The sequence below is a fragment of the Scleropages formosus genome, chromosome 5 (assembly GCF_900964775.1).
Source record: "Scleropages formosus chromosome 5, fSclFor1.1, whole genome shotgun sequence".
NCBI classification, from domain to species: domain Eukaryota; kingdom Metazoa; phylum Chordata; class Actinopteri; order Osteoglossiformes; family Osteoglossidae; genus Scleropages; species Scleropages formosus.
The window spans coordinates 2,120,947-2,141,340 of NC_041810.1; the positions used below are offsets into that span (position 1 = coordinate 2,120,947).

The 20,394-nt window shown below is 50.1% G+C and overlaps 1 protein-coding gene across 1 annotated transcript in view; it reads right to left on the reverse strand.

Moving 5' to 3' along the window:
• camk1da (calcium/calmodulin-dependent protein kinase 1Da) overlaps positions 1–20,394 on the reverse strand; it is an 85,124-nt gene that overhangs the window by 27,675 nt on the left and 37,055 nt on the right. Inside the window, exons 2-3 of the mRNA XM_029251788.1 lie at positions 15,166–15,297; positions 5,527–5,601 (exon numbers count right to left, since the gene is read on the reverse strand). Coding sequence (XP_029107621.1) covers positions 5,527–5,601; positions 15,166–15,297 — 207 coding nt within the window. The remainder of the gene's footprint in view (positions 1–5,526; positions 5,602–15,165; positions 15,298–20,394) is intronic.

Genomic DNA, 20,394 nt, shown 5'->3' on the forward strand with positions numbered 1-20,394 from the left:
CATGGTGGAAAGCGAGAGTGTCTGAGACTGAGGACTTTCCTCACAGCGTATATACCTGGTGGAGTTCTGCTTTTTTTTACAGATGGGTTGCTTGCTGCACACTGTGCCACCCGCTGCTCTGGCTATTTAGTCCTGATGCCCCGCCCCCTGCACCTGTCTGCTCCGCTGTCTTATTGGTCAGGCACCTGTCAGTCAAAAAAACCCCACATAGATAGATAGATAGATAGATAGATAGATAGGGGCTTAAAAAGCAGATTGTTACAATGTGCTCTTTTAACATATTGATTTCCCTCTGCAGCATAATCTGTCACTACATAATTAAAAAATTGTACAAGGGTTAGAAATAAGACATCCTGCACTATAGTAAGTGCAGCTTCACTGATTTATGTAACAATTTATAAAGGGGAAGAAATGAAAATACTAAGAAGTGTTTATTTCTAATTTCACCGGGAAAACAAAGCCAAGTGCGAAATGTTTCACCTATAAATGTTCCGACACTTGCGTAAAAAAAAGCCATTTCTTTGGACAATGAGGCCAAAAACTGTACAGCACATTGTGTGATACTAAAGGAAAAGGGCTAAACAAAGAGCACTTGTCGCTATACTTCAACAACACCACTCTCGTACTTTGGACGCACTCATGTATTCATGGAGACAGGAAGAGAGGTGACGGATGCCATCTGATCTCTCCGCATAATCTGTTTCAAAAGCACGGCGGCCTGTCCCAAGACACACACACACACACACACACACACACACACCTTATTAACAGGGAGGGCATGGTGGTCCAAAGCCTTTGGCATGGTAACACACTGAAAGATCCAATTAGAGTCTAAATTAACATTCTAATGAAGTTTCGGCTTTAAAAAAAATGGGGACGCAAAAAAATTAACTGTGCTGCTCTTCATGGAGCTGATGGTGACACATTTAGCCTTGAGTGGAACTGGCTGGCACTGGGTTAGTGTGGGGAATGGCTGGTTAACGTGCATATTGCAGCAATGGGGGAAGCCACATTTTTCCAATAATAATAATAATAATAATAATAATAATAATAAAAAATTGAATTTAGCTGATGCATTTATCCAATGCTGCAATACAGCAATGGAAGCTGCAGTAGTGGCACATTTATGTGATCTTTCTCCTAGACTGTTCCTCAGTATTGGACTACTTGTATTGTGAATTTTCAACCTTTCCAGGAATGTACATCCGCTATTAGTAAATTACATCATACAACAGTTCCATAACCACCCCTTTTTGTGCTCAGCTCGTAACAAGGAGGGGCCATGAATGGGGCGCTGACGCTCCTACTCGCAGACAGGGTGAAATCAGCGTATCCTCACTTCCATAACATGTTTTTCCGCCCTTTTCTCTTCCTGCAGCGTTAGTGTGTGTATGCAGGTCTGGCAGTCTGCTAGCCCTGTGCGGAAGCAAAGCAGTCCATCCCGGTGCGTGACGGAATCAGTAAGGGGGCGGGCGCAGCAGGCGGCCCACACGGTACTGCGGATGCGGCGGGTGATGTGGGGGAGAGAGCACCATCCTTTCCGTCCTGCCCTGAATCACCGACGAGGCGGACGCCGGGTGCCTCACGGCCGTGTTGACGCAGGGCTCGTTCTGGACTGGCTCCAAAAGCCTTACTGATGTATGCAGCAAAGTCTCAGCAGTGTTTGGAGAGGGAACATAGGAACTTGAGAAGAGATTTCGAGTCAACGGATCACTGTGCCCCTCTTTTGGATTAGCGTGCTGCTTTCTCAAGACGTGTAACACAGTGATTCACTGGCATCCACATATGCAGCACAGCGCATTCGCTTGTATGCAGACGTATCATTGGAAAAGGAGAATATGGCATGTGGGGAGGCACCAAAACTCAGCAACACCTCTAGGCAGTTACCATGCCTCTACATCCTGACACCTATTTGCAGCAAACAGACACCTAGTCACCATACCTCCCCATCCTTACCCCAATTTACAGCAAACAGACACCTAGTTACCATACTTCTCCATCCTTACCCCAATTTACAGCAGACACCCTCTTACTATATCTCCCAATCCTTACCCAAATTTACAGCAAACAGACACCTAGTTACCATACCTCCCCATCCTTACTCCAATTTACAGCAAACAGACACCTAGTTACCATACCTCCCCATCCTTACCCCAATTTACAGCAAACAGACACCTAGTTACCATACCTCCCCATCCTTACTCCAATTTACAGCAAACAGACACCTAGTTACCATACCTCCCCATCCTTACCCCAATTTACAGCAAACAGACACCTAGTTACCATACTTCTCCATCCTTACCCCAATTTACAGCAGACACCTTCGTACCATACCTCCCCATCCTTACCCCAATTTACAGCAAACAAACACCTAGTTGTCATGATTAACAATTTTCCTATTTACTTTTTGGGCTGTTTTCGTGAAAGTTTCCTTTGTGATGTTCGTGTCCAAAATTGCTGTTCCCAGCATGTTATAATTGTTTATAAAGCAATTTAAAAAAAAATCATATGTTATATTTATCTGATGCTTTTGTCCAAAGTAGCTTACAATGATTTACTAACTTACAGTGAACACCAGAGTAATTTGAACTGGAGCAGCTTAGAATAAGAACCTTGAGCAAGAGTAGCACAGTATGAGGTGGGGACTTGAAACTGGGACCTTTGAGGCCAAAGGCATTAACTTGAACCACAATACTTCCATTTTCACCTAATTGTGTGTTATACCATTTAACCTCCTTCATTGTCACAAGTTCCATACTTCTGTTTGGAAGTAATGCTCTACAGACCTCATTTACCTGAAATTATGTCACTTGGTGTGTGTGTGTGTGTGTGTGTGTGAACTTCTGTCTCCTCCTTTAATACTCTTTGATCTTTATTATATTTTCACCTGTTCACTTTCTACAGCCACCCAGATTTGACCGCAGACACCACAAATGCGCAAAATGCAAATAAAACACATAAAATTCAATGAAACTGGTGATCCTTAATATTATGTGTTCAGATGCCTGGTGTGGAATAGATCATGAAGCTTTATGGTAAAAGAAACCATATTTATGATAGATAAAATCTACAATTGGGTCATATTTGACAGAACGCAACCTGAGGGTCAAACCCAGTATAGCGGTAGGAAGACGCAGTAGACGCGGTTGGATGGGAAAACATGGTATAATCCCAGTATTGACTAGCATGGGTAATAACACAAGTAGTGTGAAATGAGTTCCTTAGAACCAGAGAGCTTCCTCAGCTGACTATGTGATGATGCAGAGAACATGCGCACGCAGACATACACACACAACTATTAAAGCTGCATTTTTACTCACACACCTGCCTGCCCTGTTGCCCTGGGACCCGAGCTCACATCACGCTAAATGAGTCCGAGGTGTTTCATCGTGTCCCTGTCTATCCCTCAGCCACAGTGAAAAATCACACGTAAAGCAGCTCTCCTGCCAAGCCCCTGAGAATAAAACATGAACACGTCTCCTGTCTGCTTTTTAACTCTCGCTCTGTTTCCAAGGTCTACACACACACACACACACACACAGAGAACTTTGGGCAGTCACAGCTGTATATAATCTGCCAATGCATATGTAACATCTAGTCAGTGCGTGTTGCATATGAGGATGACTGTGTGTGGCAAATTATGAGGGGATTATTTGAATAGCTAATGGGCCACGGTGTTGATATCAAGATCCCCAACTCTACATCGCCCCTTCGCTTCTCGTGTTGCCGTAGAAACGGCATGACCAGCATGCTTTCCGGGCACACGACGGTGAGGGGTTGGGTCCAAGGATGATGTTTGCTCAGCTTTCGGGGCTGAGATGCTGTGAAAGGTACGAGGAGGCATGAGGGGGTCTTTCTGGGGTCACTCGGAGTACCTGACCCATCTCTGAGGATGATATAAAAGGGGAAGTGATGACACATTGAGAAGTCTGTGGGGTTATGCTGCATGAGTTTAAGACAGATGTGGGTGGACATGAGCATGTTTGAAATGGACGTGGACAGACAGGGGCCAGACTGAGAGCCACATACGAGAATCATAGGATGGGTTCGTCATGTGGGCAAGCGCACTCTGTCACAGAGCCGGGATGCCGTTATTATTCAAAACGGATGAATGACCAACTGGCCGACGCAACAAAGGGTCAACAACGCAGAGGTTGTTAGAGACCGACGTTAGAGGCCATTTTCAGCCGTAATAACTTTCTCATTCCACCTGAGTCGTGAGTTTGGAGCTCTTGAGTTTTTTTAAAGGCAGACCGAGAAGGGGCCACGATTTCAGACTCATCGCGGGTTTCCAATGACTCACGCTACCACTTTATCTTCTGCGCAGTTAATATGGTGAGATAGCTCCAGGAAAATTAAACTGCTGGAGCGTCTCGGAAGGCGGTTAAAAAAAGAGCCATTTCAATGGAGCGTGTGACAACCTGGAGTTACGGACAAAAGTTCTGCACGTGCGGCTTTGTCATCATTGTTGTCATCAAGCACGAAAGAGAATTATTTAATGAATGATACCAGCTCCTACGGGGGAGCGGGGGAGCGATGGAGCGGTGGGCTCGGCTAGGTCCTGCTCTCCGGTGGGCCGGGGGTCGGGTCCCGCTTGGGGTGCCTTGTGATGGACTGGCGTCCCGTCCTGGGTGTGTCCCCTCCCCCTCCAGCCTTATGCCTTGTGTTGTTGGGTTAGGCTTCGGCTTGCCGTGACCCCGCTCGGGACACGCAGTTTCACAGTGTGTGTGTGTGTGTGTGTGTGTGTGGTGTGTGTGTGTCCCACCTCCTAGCTATATTGTGCCCAGAAAGGCAGAATCCCCTTTGGCCATCTGCATCGATATCTATAATCGGAGCAGAGTGGCTTCCTCCCGGTTCCGGGATGCGGCGGATTCTTGGAAATCGTTCAGGTAAAATGATCCGGCATATTATGTTTCTCAGTAGTCCAGCGATGCCTCTCCGCCGTACACCCGGGGAGGTGTCGGACGGAGCAAGCAGGGGGTTGCTAACCAACAGCACGCCGGGCAACAGATGGCAGGACTCAGCACCGCAGACCTATCGCAGGTGCGCCTGACTTGTCCAGGAAACGGCTCCATCGCTCCGAAAAAGCCGATGTTTCCACCCGAGCGCCGAGCTGAAAATTCCCATTAGAGCCATTCAGAAAAAAAAAAAAAAAAATCAAATGCTGTTAAGATCAGGGTTAGGGTTGAGGGTAAGGATACGATTAGGGTCAGAATTCTCGCTGCAGGCTCATTTGGCTCAGAGAGTGCGTGTGAGCGTGTGTGTGTGTGTTGATGGAGTATAAGTGACTCCACGACGGAAGATCTGCTCCGCTCAATCCTCGAACCTCATTATCCATGCTCCAGCGGGGGCTATTGTCAGGTAGCTGTCAGGGGGAGCAGCACAGAGGGACTAATAACAAACACAGAGGCGGCGTGGGAAGCGGGTTTACAGCGGGGCGTGCGAGGCGGCGGCGCGTGGCTCCGCGTGGGTGTCCATGGAGACGGGAAGACGGGGTAGACGGGGCCGGAGGGCGGTAGCACTCACAGCTGCATGATCAGGTACAGGTGGTTGGGGCTCTCGTAAATGTCCTCCAGCGCCACGATGTTCTCGTGCTTTATTCTGCGGGAAGAAACAGAAAATGCGGTTAAAAGCTGCGCTGTCACCTTGCTTGTTCCCTCAGCTTCATGCTTTAAGCCAAAGTGACTTGTGGTACATTGCTGCATTTTAACATAATGTGTCCCTTTCACAAAAGCTGCGCCCACTCTGGGATTCGAATACCCAGGGTTACGGCCACTGCTTCGGTCCAAGTATGAGCACGCTGCCTTCTGATACTTACTGACACCACCACGTAACAGGTTAATAAGCAGCGGTCCTTTTCCCGACGATTCCTTTCGCTTCGGGAAACACGTTTATTCTCAACATTCAAGCTGTTCCCAAGTTGTCTTGTTTATCGGTGAAGTTAAAAGGGACTAAAGATTAACGGATCCACTTAACGGCTCCCCAAAATGGGCTATTCTTGGCGCTTCGGGACGCAAACCCTCCCTGGCTGCAGCCCATCGATCCCCCCGCCTCCTGCAGACCCAGGCTGACGTTGCGCAACAGCTGCGCGCGATGTGCACAGAATGGTGTTTATGCAGCGTTTCTTGGCGGCTGGTGCTCTGCAGGTTGGAGGAGTGGGAGCGCGGTGGTGCGGTGGCTCGGTGGCTCGGTGGCACGGTGGGTCGGACCGAGTCCTGCTTGCGGTGCCTTGTGATGGACTGGCGTCCTGTCCTGGGTGTGTCCCCTCCCCCTCCAGCCTTACGCCCTGTGTTGCCAGGTTAGGCTGTGACCCTGTATGGGACAAGCAGTTTCAGCCAGTGGTGCTCTGCGGGTACTTTGACTGCACAAGTGGCACCATGATGGGCTTCCTGAAGGCGATTTCCAGGACAATGCGACGAGGTGCCTGAGAATGGTAATGCGCTTCTGGTTAACACCATGCAGGTCCGTGTGCCTCCCCTGCCGACCGAATAGCTGAAATCGGAGCAACAGCAAACTCGGGGGGGAGCAAACCAGTGCAGCAGACTGCCGTCAGGGGTTGCGCTCACCAAGCTCCTCATAGAAAGCCTTCTCCAGACAAGGTAGGCCAACAGTGCTCTCCATCACTGGGTCTCTCATTGATGCGTCCTTGGAAACAAGCACAGCACGAGGGGTGTCCCCCCACGGAGAACCATCTGGGCTCTCATTTACGGGGTTCCTCAAAGAATCACGCCGGCAAGAGTCACGACCGCAAGGCTCTTCTAAGGGAACTCCAGGTTCGCTCGGAGGTCATGAACACAACACTATATCCACCACGTACGTTTCCATGGGAAAGGACTTTGACATGGATGAAGCTCACGCAGACACAATCACCATACAGACCACTGCTACAGCAGTGAATTATGAAGTAACAATGTTTGAAGAAAATCCAAGAAACACTATAGAAATAATATGATTCTTTACGGAGGCGTGTATGTGTATATCTAAGTAATAGGAGCATAGAAGTATGAATAGCAGCGGGACCACATATAAATCAGTGCAACTGGTGACACTTCAATAGATGCACTGTTTTGGAAATGAAATGTACCATGTTTACTATGTTAACTATGTTAACTATGAACTGGTCGGCTGCAGGTATACAAATGCAGAGCCCGTAATGCTAACTGCAGATGAATGGGGCACCATGTGACACCGTTATCTCGAGGCGGTTAGAGCACAGCTGGACACTCAGGTGTGATAAACAGGTAACTCTTTCCTAAGGGTACAACGGGAGTGTCCGAATCCTCGACACCAACACCATACCGGCGCAGCTCAGCCTGTCATTATGGTCCATCCGCTCCATCCTCCATCCACTAGGCAGCACCTCTCGCCTGTCTGGGAGAAGTTCTTCTCAGCACTGAAACTGTCACAATGGGCTTCGCAGCACTGGTTAATAGTGGGAAGAGTGCATTTTGTAAAATGTGGAGAAGTCACTGCTTCTCCCAGCACTTTGAAGCCATAAGGGATGTGCAAAAAACCCCTGTATCACATCCCCAGGATCCTCCAAAGTCTCACAACACAGTTGACCAGACCATGGTCCAGGCCATGGTGATGTGCCTCCTGAACTATTGCAACTCTCTCCTGTGCAGTCATCCGGCCTCTGCCATCAAGCCTCTATGGTTGACCCAGAATACCGCGGTACGAGTGGTGTTTGACCTGCCGAAGCATTGTCATGTGTATCTCTTGCTTGTCTCTCACCACTGGCTTCTTGTAGCTGCCAGTCCAGCACTGTGGTCACAACCTGTAAGAGCATCAAAATGATCTGCTACACGATACCTAGAGGACCTCATCACTCCCTCCAGCCCGGCAAGAGCACTGTGCTCCTAAAGCTCTGGACACTTGGTGAACCCACTCATAAGGGGTCCAAAATCAAAAGTCTGAAGTTTCTGCATTTTGGCTCTGAAATACTTGAATGAGCTGCTTGTGGCCCTCAGAGCTGCTGAATCCCTTTCGACATTCAAGAAGGGTCTCGACAGCCTTTTCTTTCAGACCCACTTGTCTCCGGATCTTCTAACCGCTCCGTAAATGTGCATCGCGCCATCTGTCACTATCACCTTCGTATTTCCTATGCGGCTCAGTTCTACATGCAGATACCGGTGTAATCTGCACCGGGTGAAAACAGCGCTACTGAACAAACTGGCTGCGCTTTGGCAGTCGTGCGTCTGCATACGAAGCTCTTCCTCTGCTGGCGAAATGCACTTTTGTTTACTCTGTTTCTTGTTGACTACTTTGGAGAAAAGCATCTGCCAAACGAATAAATGTGAATGCAAATGTAAGCTGGTTATCTTCCTCGCGCCGGTGTGACATCCACAGCATGGGAGCAGAGAGAGACAGGCAATCCAGCCCTGCGAAGGGCACGGGAATGGACACATCTTTAATGGAATTCTGCAGTATGAAAGCAGCAGGGCGTTAGAGAGGCCCGTGGGGCAGCTGACTTACCCTTATTAACATGTGAATATTTCAACACAACAGATTACGGCAGAAGCCAGAGCCGTACTTCGCGTGCTTCGGCGGCTCCACACGGGAGCCGCTCTCCTTATAGAGCCCCCAGGGGGCTCTTTCTGTTCTCGCTGTGCATGCAGAGAGGAGCAGCTGAAGGAGTGCCAAGCCCCCCAGGGCCTCCTACACCGGCGCGGAGTACGACACCGTCTCCTGCCGGCGGTGCGACAGCGTGCGCGTTGAGTGCATGGAACCGCGATCTCCGCACCGGGGACCGTGCGTTTGGATACCTCTGCGTTCACTCTGTGTGTGTGTGTGTGTGTATGCAGAAATCCAGCATCTGTAAGTGTGTGTGAGCCTCTGTTTGTCACTGAGTGTGTCTGCAAAGCCTAATAAAGCCAGCAGGTGGTGTAGCGCTTAGAGCTGTCGTCCTGCACTCGAAGGAGATGGGATTGAGTCCCATCCCGTCCTGCTGTGGCACCCTGACCAAGGTGCTTACCCTGAACTGACACACTGAAAATTAAGTTGCTTTGGGGAAAAGTGTGAGACAAATAAATGCAAAAATCACTAAGTATGATAAATCCCAAAAATTATGCATTCAGCGGATGGCTCTACAAAAGGTTCCTCTTTGTTTACTCGGCTTAAAAGAAATTTAAAAATGCGGTTTGTTATCAACTTTCTTGTGGTTTTTGCTTTCAAAGGCACGGGTTTTATCCGTACAAAGAAAGGGAAGCAAATGTGCGTGTGTGAAGGAACACACCTGTAACCTTGGGTGAGAATCTGCTCTTTTACCCCTGTGTGTGTCTGTGATTATTAACTGTATAGGAAGGTCTTTTTTGTGTGTGTGTGTGTGTGTGTGTGTGTGTACAGTATGTGTGTGTAAGAGCATGCACGGTCGCGATTGTGTATGCGAGTATTCATGCTCTGTATCTGTGTGTGTGTTTGTCTATCTGCCTGCATGCGGGCTTTCATGCCTTTGACTGTGTGGGAAGGAGTCTCTTTTGCTCTTTTGTTATGTACTCTGTGTGTGTGTGTGTGTGTGTGTGTGTGTGTACGTGTTCCCAGGCTTTTCATGTGCCACTGTCTCATCGTTCGCAGTACGGGTCAAAATCCTCCCAGATGGTTAACGCTCCACGTTATCTGGGATAGCAGACCAGCACTCCAGCTTCTACCTCTCTCGCCTCCCCCGCGGTTGCCATGGCCGACGCCCCAGTCATGCATCGCCCTGGCAACCGGCTCATGGTAAATGTCTATGTACACATAAGAATGCGTTTGTACCTTTTGAGGGGCGGATAATAATCGATGCGTGTGTGCCGATGAGTACGAAGGCCCGCGATAACAGCCAGCGCGCAACAGACAATAAGCAACAGGTGGCGTGTGCGCTGGAAGGAGATGCGTCACCACGGGGGGGGGGGTCACGTGACTCTGCTGTTTGTCAGCGATCGTGTGGAACCTTCGGCAGCATCAGCAGCGTCGCTTGCTTGTTAGCGTACAAGTTTTAGCGGGCGATGGTGGCCCGTGTGGGTGTCAACGTCCCACCGCCGGGCGCCACCACGAGTGAAGAAGATCGATAAGGTGACGGCCGTAAACCCAAGCGTTTAGTCTTTAATTGTTTTCTCTGGGTCGGATGATGCTGCCTTTCATGCCTTGTGAAATTCGATGTTGGGGATGGGTGAGGGACGCTGTCTCTGGGGCTGATGGGATCACGGTCTGCCCACCCGGTACCTTCGGGGCGCAGGCCTTCCAGTAGGGGCGCGGAATGTGCCGGAAAACGGCGAGCCACCAATGCGTGACCGTGCGAGCGGCAGCATGTGGGCAGCTGCCCGGTGGGAGGGGGCCGAAACACGACGTGCCCCACGCTGCTGTGTTCCATACCTCTGGCAACAACGGGCGAGAGGGGACGGAGGAAGGGGGAGAAGAACGAAGTGGAAGGTAGCGCAGAAAGCGAAGAGGAGAAGGAGGAGGAAGAGAAAAGGAGACAATGAGAACAGAGTGCAAATTAAAAGGGAGGGAATAAAGGACACAGTAGCAAGAACGAGCGAGTCGGTCAGCGGAAAGGTAGACGGGGGAGAGAGAGGAACGGAAGCCATGTGGGGGAGAATAGGGGAAAGAAACGGTTGTTAGGAGTAACAGAAAAGGAAGAGAGGGGATGAAGATGGATTCTAAATGAGGAGAAGAAGAAGGTGATGAGGAAACAAGGTGGAAAAGGAGGGATGAGTAGAGAGAGAAAAGATGGAGAGGAAGAGAGAGGTGTTTACAGGAGGTGAAGATGAGAATGGGGCGGGGGGGGATGGGGATGAAATGGACCCGAAACAGTGCAAATAGACAGCTGAGTCACTACCCATAATCCCCTGCTGGGTGACAAGCCCTCGCTGCTAGAGGTTGACCGGCGCCGATCGGAGAGGTTGTCACGGGAATACCCGCCACCCTTCCTGGAGCGGTGGGGCTCTGCTAAAACGCTGCGCCGGCCCGGTGCCGCACGCTCTTCACCCCCGCAGAGCCGCCCCACCGCGGGGGACATGGCCTCCCGCGCTGCCATTCTGTCGTCGCGGCTCTTTGTGACACCACCGTCATCTCGGCAGTCTCGCGACGAGGTTAAGCTGCGAAGCTCTGTCGGCGACGTCGAGTTTGCTAATCCCCCACCCCCCCCATCCAACAATGACGCATCGCACCTCGAAACGCAAGGAGGCCCGTGCCGCTCGCTTGGTCGAGGGTACGGAAAGTGACGCACGCACGCCTCTGCTCGCGACAAACACAGCATCCCACCGGGGTGGACACCTGCAGCTGTCCCCGCCCCCTTTTCCAGATGACGTCCAGCGCCCGGCGCCAACACAGTAGCCCAAGCTGTCTCTCAGGACCAGCTCCGCCCCCTCGTATAAAAGTCTGCAATCGATGCTCGCATTTCGACGCAACTGACTAAGCAATAAAAGGCTGCCAATCACCACGTTGCTAGGAAACCGTAGGATGGATGAGGGACGAGGGAGCTCATTAGAAGCGGGGCTGGTGTCCCCGGGGTAAGACCGCAGAAGTTGACGTCCAGCCAGTGACATGTGACAGATCTTCGTGGTAAAAATTTCAGCCAGGTTTTTATCTTGTGGATTACGCACGTGTGAGCGCTTATGAAAACCCTGTTCTTTCTTTGTGAAAATTCATCGTGAGTAACAATACATGTTTACATGAATAAATACACACACACACACGTGATCTGAAACCGCTTGTCCCATACGGGGTCGCGGGGAGCCGGAGCCTAACCCGGCAGCACAGGGCATAGGGCTGGAGGGGGAGGGAACACACCCAGGATGGGACGCCGGTCTGTCGCAAGGCACCCCAGGTGGGACTCGAACCCCAGACCCACTGGAGAGCAGGACTCGGTCAAACCCCCCGCACCCCCGCATGAGTAAATAGCACAGTTGAAACATAACTATACAATACAGGCATACGTCAAAAAGCAGAAGTTAAAGGACCTGTCTAGAACTGTCTATGAAGGTTTACACACACACCGAATCGTTTAGCACGCACTTGACTCCGAAGAAGAGTAAACACAAATGTATTTCAAAGAGCGAACTTTAGATACACACACAGTTATCAAAGCACAGTTTGTCTAATAGCTCTGTCTTTGCTGGCGCACGTCACACAAGTAGCTGCCAACAGAAATGTGCCAAATAGAAAATACATTGAGACAGATGGTGTGATGCAAATTTATACAAACTTACGTAGCTGTAAGAAGAGCAGGGGGAGACATGGAACCAAAATGTATGTTTTTTGAGACCCTTCTTGGCCATTGGAAGGGATTCAGCAGCTCTGAGGGATAGAGGGAGTTTCGAGCCTGAAACCAAGAACCAACCAACTTTTGATTTTGGACTGAAACCAAAAAGCAGCCACAGGTGGAGTACAGCGATGCTCTTGCCGGGGTAAAGGGGATGATGAGATTAATGTTGAGGTACCAACCCTATGCACTGCAGTAGCCAATCCCTGATCAGCAAGCAGACAGGACCCAGCTGCCAGTCTGTGCTAAAACCAATCCGCGACTGGCACGTGAGCCAATTCCAGCACAACGGCACAACTCCGTACAGCCGAACAGTCAGTCCTAACGCAAGAGCTAATTACTGCACAGCATGAGATCCAATGGCTGTGCAGCATGAGAGAGAGTCCTCAAGCTTCGCCTACAAAAGAATAAAAACAAAGCAAGTCTTCCTTTGCCAAAAAAGCACATTATTCAAGGTCTATGAGTTATTTGATGGATTCATTCAAGCGTTGCAGTGCCGTCAAAGCGCTACGTCCCTAAGCCATCCCTTCAGATGAACGCTGGTTCTCCATTAGACTCGGTACTGCAAGTGTGTCTCCTACTCCCACCATCGCGGATGTGATTAATAGAAGCAGGTAATCCAGCTGAGTCACATTTAGGCATCTGTGACTGCGAGCGCCGACGTGACGGGTTCGGATCAGGTCGCGTTAACGCCAAGCTGCACGGCGCGCGCATGAGTAACCGTGCGCAAGACCGCGTACCTGTTATTCCCATCACCAGGGAGCGTGCAGATGGATCAATATGCGCACGGGATTGCGCAGGACCAGCAAAGATCAAAGCGCTGGTGAGGATTCCAGAGACGTCAACGGGCGGTTCGAACATCTTCCTCTCCGAAAGAAACTCGGACCAAATGAATTCCAGTTCCCGAATGACACAACCCAGTTCGGGGTGCCGAATATCGAGGGGGATGCGAACGTGACTTTTACTACGCGGGTTAACAACGATCCAAGAAGCTGCAGCCAGTCAGAAGTTACACTTGTCAAGGTTAGCGGTCAGGGAGTTGGGCGCTCGCGATGAAGCACCTGATGTGGCGGCAGGATTCCCTTTCTAAGAGAGCAACGTGAATTTCCTCACGCTTTTAATAAACTTTTGTTCCACCTACCTGCTGAACTGCAATGTTTCGCAGTGTAAAGTAGAGCGGACTAGCAGCGGATATTCTGAATGCGGGTGCGATGCATAATTGCGCGCTGTCAACCGTTCTGTGCGATTTCATTCTACCTGTTTCCACGTCAGAAGTTCCCATAGGAAACCAAGTAGATCTAAGTCACCAAAGACAGGGTGGACTGAGGCAGCGGAATGACAGAGCAGTCTTTCGCACCGATTTTTCGGATGCGCTGCTCGAGGAAAAAAGCACCAGGCCGCATCACCAGCTCAAACCCAGCGGACTTGGACTGTTTTCGCAACGCGTGCAACTCGACCCGCAATCTCTGGCTTCTCAGTTAAACCCCTACGGCTCATTTTCAGCCCTTTTCCTTCAGATCATCAACAGAAGAATTTTGTCGAATTACGAACGGGAGCGAAAGCGCGAGACACCTCGAATCAGACGCAGACGAACACGTCGACAGCGGTTGCGAAGAGTTTATTTCCGTCGCATTTATTGCATTGCATGGAGCTAACGTATAGGTGAACGTCAAGGTTAGGTGCCTGAAAAAGCTGCTGTCTTTTTATAGGTCTGACCTGGAATCCAAGGGTGTGAAAATGAGGAAAGAAAGCAATCGGTGCACATGGAACAATACTGTGACCGTTTTCAATCACTGCCTGTGCAACGCGTTCGTATGCGCATCTTGCACCGTCTCGCATGGATGGACGCGGCACAAACGGCGGTGACCGTAGCTCCGGCGAACACCAGAGGATCGTCTCCTGCGATTCTCGACCGCTTCGAAGCCGTGCGAAATGAGGAAACGCGGGCTAAATTTGACACGCGCCTCCCGTTTGCGGGGCAGCTCTTGCGACAGCAGCGGCAGGAGCCATAAATAAAGGATTTATTTCCGCAGAGATTTAGCGATTCAGCCCTTTTGCCAGTGCAGTGGTGTGCTGTGTGGACAGAAAAGCCCTCCGCACACAGTCCAGACGCATCATCTAACCCCGTGAACGGTCGGGGGTCCGACGAGGGGCTGCCCACAGCGGGCGGGGATCAGCGGGGGCCCCCGAGGGCTTAAGAAGGGGTCGGAGAGCAAGCTGCTCCAGATGGAAGCGAGAGATACGAACCCGCATCCCTGACCAGGAGGCGAAAGGTCACGAGGGAACGGTTGGCAGCATTTTGGCATCTGGTTCGGTTGGATTGCTTATTTCAGCTCATTTACTTTTTTAATCGGCCACAATAATAACGTAATAAAACTGGAATTTTCATGCAATACCATCACGAAACTGGAATTGTCAATAAAAACACACACACATATATATGTGAGTGTGTATGTATGTATGTAGCAAGGACTGGGGGTATATAGCATTCCGGGGTCGCGGGGAGCCGGAGCCTATTGCGGAGGAGGAGGCCCAGGGCTAGGGGGGAGGGGACACACCATGGACGGGATGCCAGGCTGCCGCAAGGTACCCCGAGCAGGGCTCGAACCCCAGACCCACCACACAGCGGGCACAAGCCAAACCTGCAGCCCCCCGCTATATACAGTATATATACATATATATATAGTCTTTATATATGTTTACATATAAATTCATGTACGTATATACATATACATACATATAGATAGTTGCACAATGTAAAGTCAGGCAGAAATGTGAAAATGTAGCACGGCGATACTGCGTCTGTCTTTCGACAGAGACGGTACAGTAATGTCACGGTGATACGCACAGCTCGCCTCGAGCGCGGAAACGGCGCCGCTGCGCCGGTTGCTATGGTGAGTCGCAGCCCTGGGCGGGGCACTTACTTGCGGAGCACGGCGATCTCGTTCTCTATGCTGCTTTCCTTGCCCTTCAGGGCCTTCTTCGGAATGCACTTGACAGCAAACATCCGCCCTGTGGCCTTCTCCTGGGCCAGGACCACTTCGGAGAATGCCCCGCTGCAGGAGCGGTGGCGCAGGAGAGGGGCACGGGAGTCCAGGATGGTGCCGGCGGGGTGGAGAGACAAGGAGAGGAGAAGAGGGAAGAGATGACATTAATTTAGACCCCTGTCACAATACCCACATTTAAGCACAATATGATTGGTGTGAGGGTGGAGAGCAAGTTTTAAGATGGACAATAAGAGAGGAAGAGAAGAATGGAGAGAAGAGGTGGAGAAGGAGAGATGGAAAGTATCAACTTTAGTAGTTTAAATCCCGTCGTACCTTGCCTGTACCCGTTTGGTATTTACATTTATCCGTTTAGCCGACACTTTTGTCCAAAGCGACGCACAAGTTGCGAGTAAACGAAAGTACGTTTCACAGCAGGCGAAGGGCTTCAGATACAGATGCATGATTGTATTACGCACAGTTTGTTTTTACCAGCAAACACTTCACACGTAGCTGTAGAAAGAATTGACGAAAAATACAACGGTGAGGATGACAGATGGTGTTGGACTCATTTACGTGACTGTCAGCAGGTCAAGGAGAAAAATGGGTCTGAAAGAGGCTCGTTTTGAGAGCCTTATTACATGTTGGAGAGGATTCAGCAGCTCTGAGGGACGGAGGGAGCTCATTCCTCCGCATCGGAGCAAAAACTGGGAACCTGTAGAGTTCAGGTTCTGGACCCATTGTGAGTGGGACCGCCAAGAAGCCAAAGGTTTAGGAGCACAGTGCATTTGTTGGGGTGTAGGGATTGATAAGGTCCTGTAGGTGTCAGGGAGGAGATCCTCTGATCAATTTGTGGGCCATTGACTGTTGAACTCAGTTTTTACTGTGGTACAATTAGCAGGATCTGTAATAGTAATTTTATTTTTCTTCCCATCATTCTTTCTTCATTTACTTGTATTTGTACTGACACAGCAATAAAGGTAAAAGTGAGAATTATATACATACACACACATATTTTCTGAACCGCTTGTCCCATATGGGGTCGCGGGGAACCGGAGCCTAACCCGGCAACTCAGGGCATAAGGCTGGAGGGGACGCACCCAGGACGGGACGCCAGTCCATTGCAAGGCACCCCAAGCAGGACCCGAACCCCAGACCCACTGGAGAGCAGGACCCGGTCCAACCCACTGCGCCACCGCGCCCCCCGTGAGAATTATAACTTAATTCTATTACCAAGTAACAGAGCTACTTCCTGACAACTCATGTACTCTAGTTCCATTTATGCTTTGACATACAGAACTCTCGTAACCAAATGTATTTGTCATGTCAATAAAGCAAACTGACCTGTTCAAACTGGCTGGAAAAGGAGGTCGAGAGAAAGGCGTAGAGGATGCGAGCCAAGTAACTACTGAGTAAAAATTCAGGCTGGCTGTGAGCATATGTTCATCCCACAATGTTACACTACTTGCACTGATTTACCCATTTATAGAGCTGGGTAATTTTTATCATATCAGATCAGAATAACTACCTTGGTAAAGGTTACTACAGCAGCGGGTGGGATTGGAACCTTCGTATCTTGAGCACTACACTACCCGCTGCCCCCAAGAGTAAGGGTCACTTCTGTACTGTGCTGATACAGTTTACCAGAGAATTAGAAATATTTTTTAGAAATCAGGGTACTGGAAGGCCCAGTTTATTGATTAACCCACCTCCCCGCCCCCACCCTGGAGCCAGAAGCAAGCAATGGGGGCACAGCAGCTCTCGAGTTACCCTTTGTCCTCTGTGCCACACTCTTCGTTCCACATTTACATGTAAATTGCAGCACAAGCAAAACACTCCATTAAATCACTGCATCCCAGCATGCCCTGGGGTGCTGTTGAGCACATTTCCCGCTTTTCAGAGAAAGTGTTTCTATTTCCATTTCCCGGGTCTCATTCCTCAAACAACAACAACGTAAAGACCCCAGACTCCATGCGCCTCTCCATAGTGTTGTAGGAAAATAATTTGACTAATAATTTCAACTTTACTCTTAACTTGACCCCTAATAAGTTTATACATATCTCCTTTGTGTGCATCCTGTGAGTGTATGTTCTTGTTCTACAAGACGCTTCATAAGTTTGGGTTCACAAGGGGTAAATTCCTAAAAGTCTGACAGAGCCCTCAGAAGCAAGACTGAAGATATGAAGGCATGAAGACCGGGGTCCTTCGGGACTTTATTCTTGATTCTGCAGAGAAGAGTAAGATTTGGGAAGAAAAACTATCCAAGTCTCCACGTGGCATCATTGTCCCTCCTTGGAAACCATTGCAGGAATCCAGCAGTGTTTCCAAACAGCACGTCACTGACATCCAACATCTCGTCTAGAAGGTCTAGAAGGTCTTAAGAGATGTAGCACTACCCTACCTGTGAACAGTACCGAGCAAAACGCTCCATTAAATCACTGCATCCCAACAAGGTGTTCCGGTGGTCCCACAGCAACAAACCGAAGCTCGCTGCAGGTAGGGTTTTGGAACAAGATGTTTCTTGGATATGGATGAAACAAATGGCGATGCCTTAGGAGCCACCAGCACTAGGCTGACCGCTGTGCTCACAAGTGCTCCTGAGCTGCGGCACTTGCAATTCCGCTTCATTTCAAACCCGACCGCGATAAACCCGCGCGTGTGCAAATTCCACGACCTTCGATCTTCTTGTTTTCCTTTTTACTTCACCATTCAACTGATCGCCACTTGTTGGAGATCGCTCCAGCTACTGTGACTTCCCCACACCCCCCCTCCCGATGAGTTACAGTCACATTCCCATAATCCTCCTGCTGGCTGGTTCTCATAGTTTCCCACACTCCCCTAAATGATATGTTACCAGCAATCCCTGCAATACCCTTCCTGGTGAGTTACCGCTATATCCTGTAATCTTCTTCCTTGCCAGTTGATGTGGTTTCCCACACTCTTGTGACTGGCATGGTACCATCAGTTCCCACAATCCTGCCAGTGAACTGCTGCCATATGTCGATTCCGTCTTCTCCAAATACCTCCGGTTCCCCATCCTGGTGTTACCGCCGTGTCCCATGATCCCACTTCTGCCTTCAGTCTCTACAATAACAGATTTGAGCAGAAACTTCATATCACAGAGCCTTTGATCCCATTTACATCCCTCGTCTCATCTCATCAGAGCGGGTAGCTCAAATTGGGATCTTTGTACCACGGAGGATATAAAACCGATGAGGAATAGAAAAAAAATAAATAAAATTCACAATGCCAGAGCGTAGGATGGATTAGGATCAATCTAATGAAGATTTCACAACAAGTCCCAAGAGTCCTGTTGAGACTCAGGCACCGGTGGAAAGCGAGCGCAAACAGGCTCATCTCATTACGGGCCGATTAGATTGGAGAGTCGGGCCTCTCGACAGGTTCTGTTCGGCGCTGGCCGGCGAAAACAGCCATTTGCTGCGAACGGGTTCAAAACAGCATCCCCCCCAAAGCCAGCGCCATCTGTCGCGGTTCACAAAAGCCAGAGAAGAGCACCGCTACACACGTCGGCCCGTGTTTGGACCCACGATGAGCCCGGCCTCGTTGCTACGTCACTGTCGCCCCATCCTTAACGAATGCATCTCGCCTGCTGCGCGATCTGCTGCGATTGACGCCGCGCCGCGGTCTACCATCTCCTGGTGCTCCCCATGCGCTTCCTCTGCCCCTCCGTGCCTCCCTTCCGCAGCGTCCTTCTTTCCCCATGCTACTGCTCCGCTCTCCTTTCATCCTCGCTTGCTTTCCCCCCTCCTCCTCCTCCTCCATTAAGCCCTCCCCTCCCATTATGTCCTACAAGAAATTATTTGGTCGATTAGCAGTTGCTGTTTGCCCATGACATCTGCAGCTTATAATTGAACACAGCTGGAAGTTTTAATTCGGTTCACATTTAGGCACCTCTGTCAAGAGAATATCAAGTATCCCTCCTGGGGCTTTTACTGGCAACCTTCTGGTTGTAGGTCCAGGGCATTAACCACTATACCCCGAGAGGCCTCCTTCACCTACGATGTGCCACGTCTAACCGACAGTCCTCCAGCAGCTACTCCAATCACTGGATGGAAGCAGAAGAAAAACCATTCATATTTATTTTTGTCACACCGATGCGGTGCTTGGGTATTTCTTGACTACAACACATGTGTGATGTCCTGTGTGTACGTAGTCCTTCCCAGTGTATGCATGTGCAAGCAGTACTGTGAGCATAAAGTTGGTCCCCTCACTGTGTATGTGCAACTGATGATGTTGTGTAAGGCCTCTGGTGTTCATGCGTACACACACACCATCTGAAACCACTTGTCCCATATGGGGTCGTGGGGAGCTGGAGCCCAACCCGGCAACACAGGGCAAAAGGATGGAGAGGACACATCCAGGATGGGACGCCAGTCCGTCGCAAGGCACCCCAAGCGGGACTCGAACCCCAGGCCCACCGGAGAGCAGGATCTCGTCCAACCCGCTGCGCTGCCGCACCCCCCTTGTTCGTGTGTATATGTGTATAGCTCCTAATGTCAGTGTCTGGTCCATCACTGCCTGATGAGTCTGAATATAATCCCTACTGTGAGTGTATGGTCCTTCATGTCTGTCTGCATGACCCCTGCTGTGTGTATGGGGTCCCTCTTATGTCTGTGTGTGTGACCCATACTGTGAGTGTGCGGTCCCTCATATTTATTTGTGCGCGATCCCTACTGTGAGCGTTCAGTCCTTCTCTTGTCCGTGTGTGTGCGCGATCCCTGCTGCGAGTGCATAGTCCCCCATATTTATGTGTATGAGTGATCCCTGCTGTGAGAATACGGTCTCTCCCCTGTACGTGTGTGTGTGTGTGTGTGTGTGTGTGTGTGTGTGTGAGAACCCTGCCGTGAGCGTACGGTCTATCTCCTTCCTCTGCGTGATCCCTGCTGTCAGCACAGCCCATGCTGAGTGACTGCTGGCGTGTCGCGTTGCGTGACCCAGCGCGGGAAGGCCATGTTTCCACGAAGATAAGGGACACTTTCGTTCAGCACTCTACCACTCTGTTGAAAGTGACAACCGGAGCAAGTTCAGAAGAACAGCGGTGCCATGGCATTAGAAAACACTCGTAACGGTGTCGCTGTACAACCATGGTAAGGGCACTAATGATACCTCCGAATGCAGTGCGTGCGTGCGTGTGTGCGCGCGTGTGTG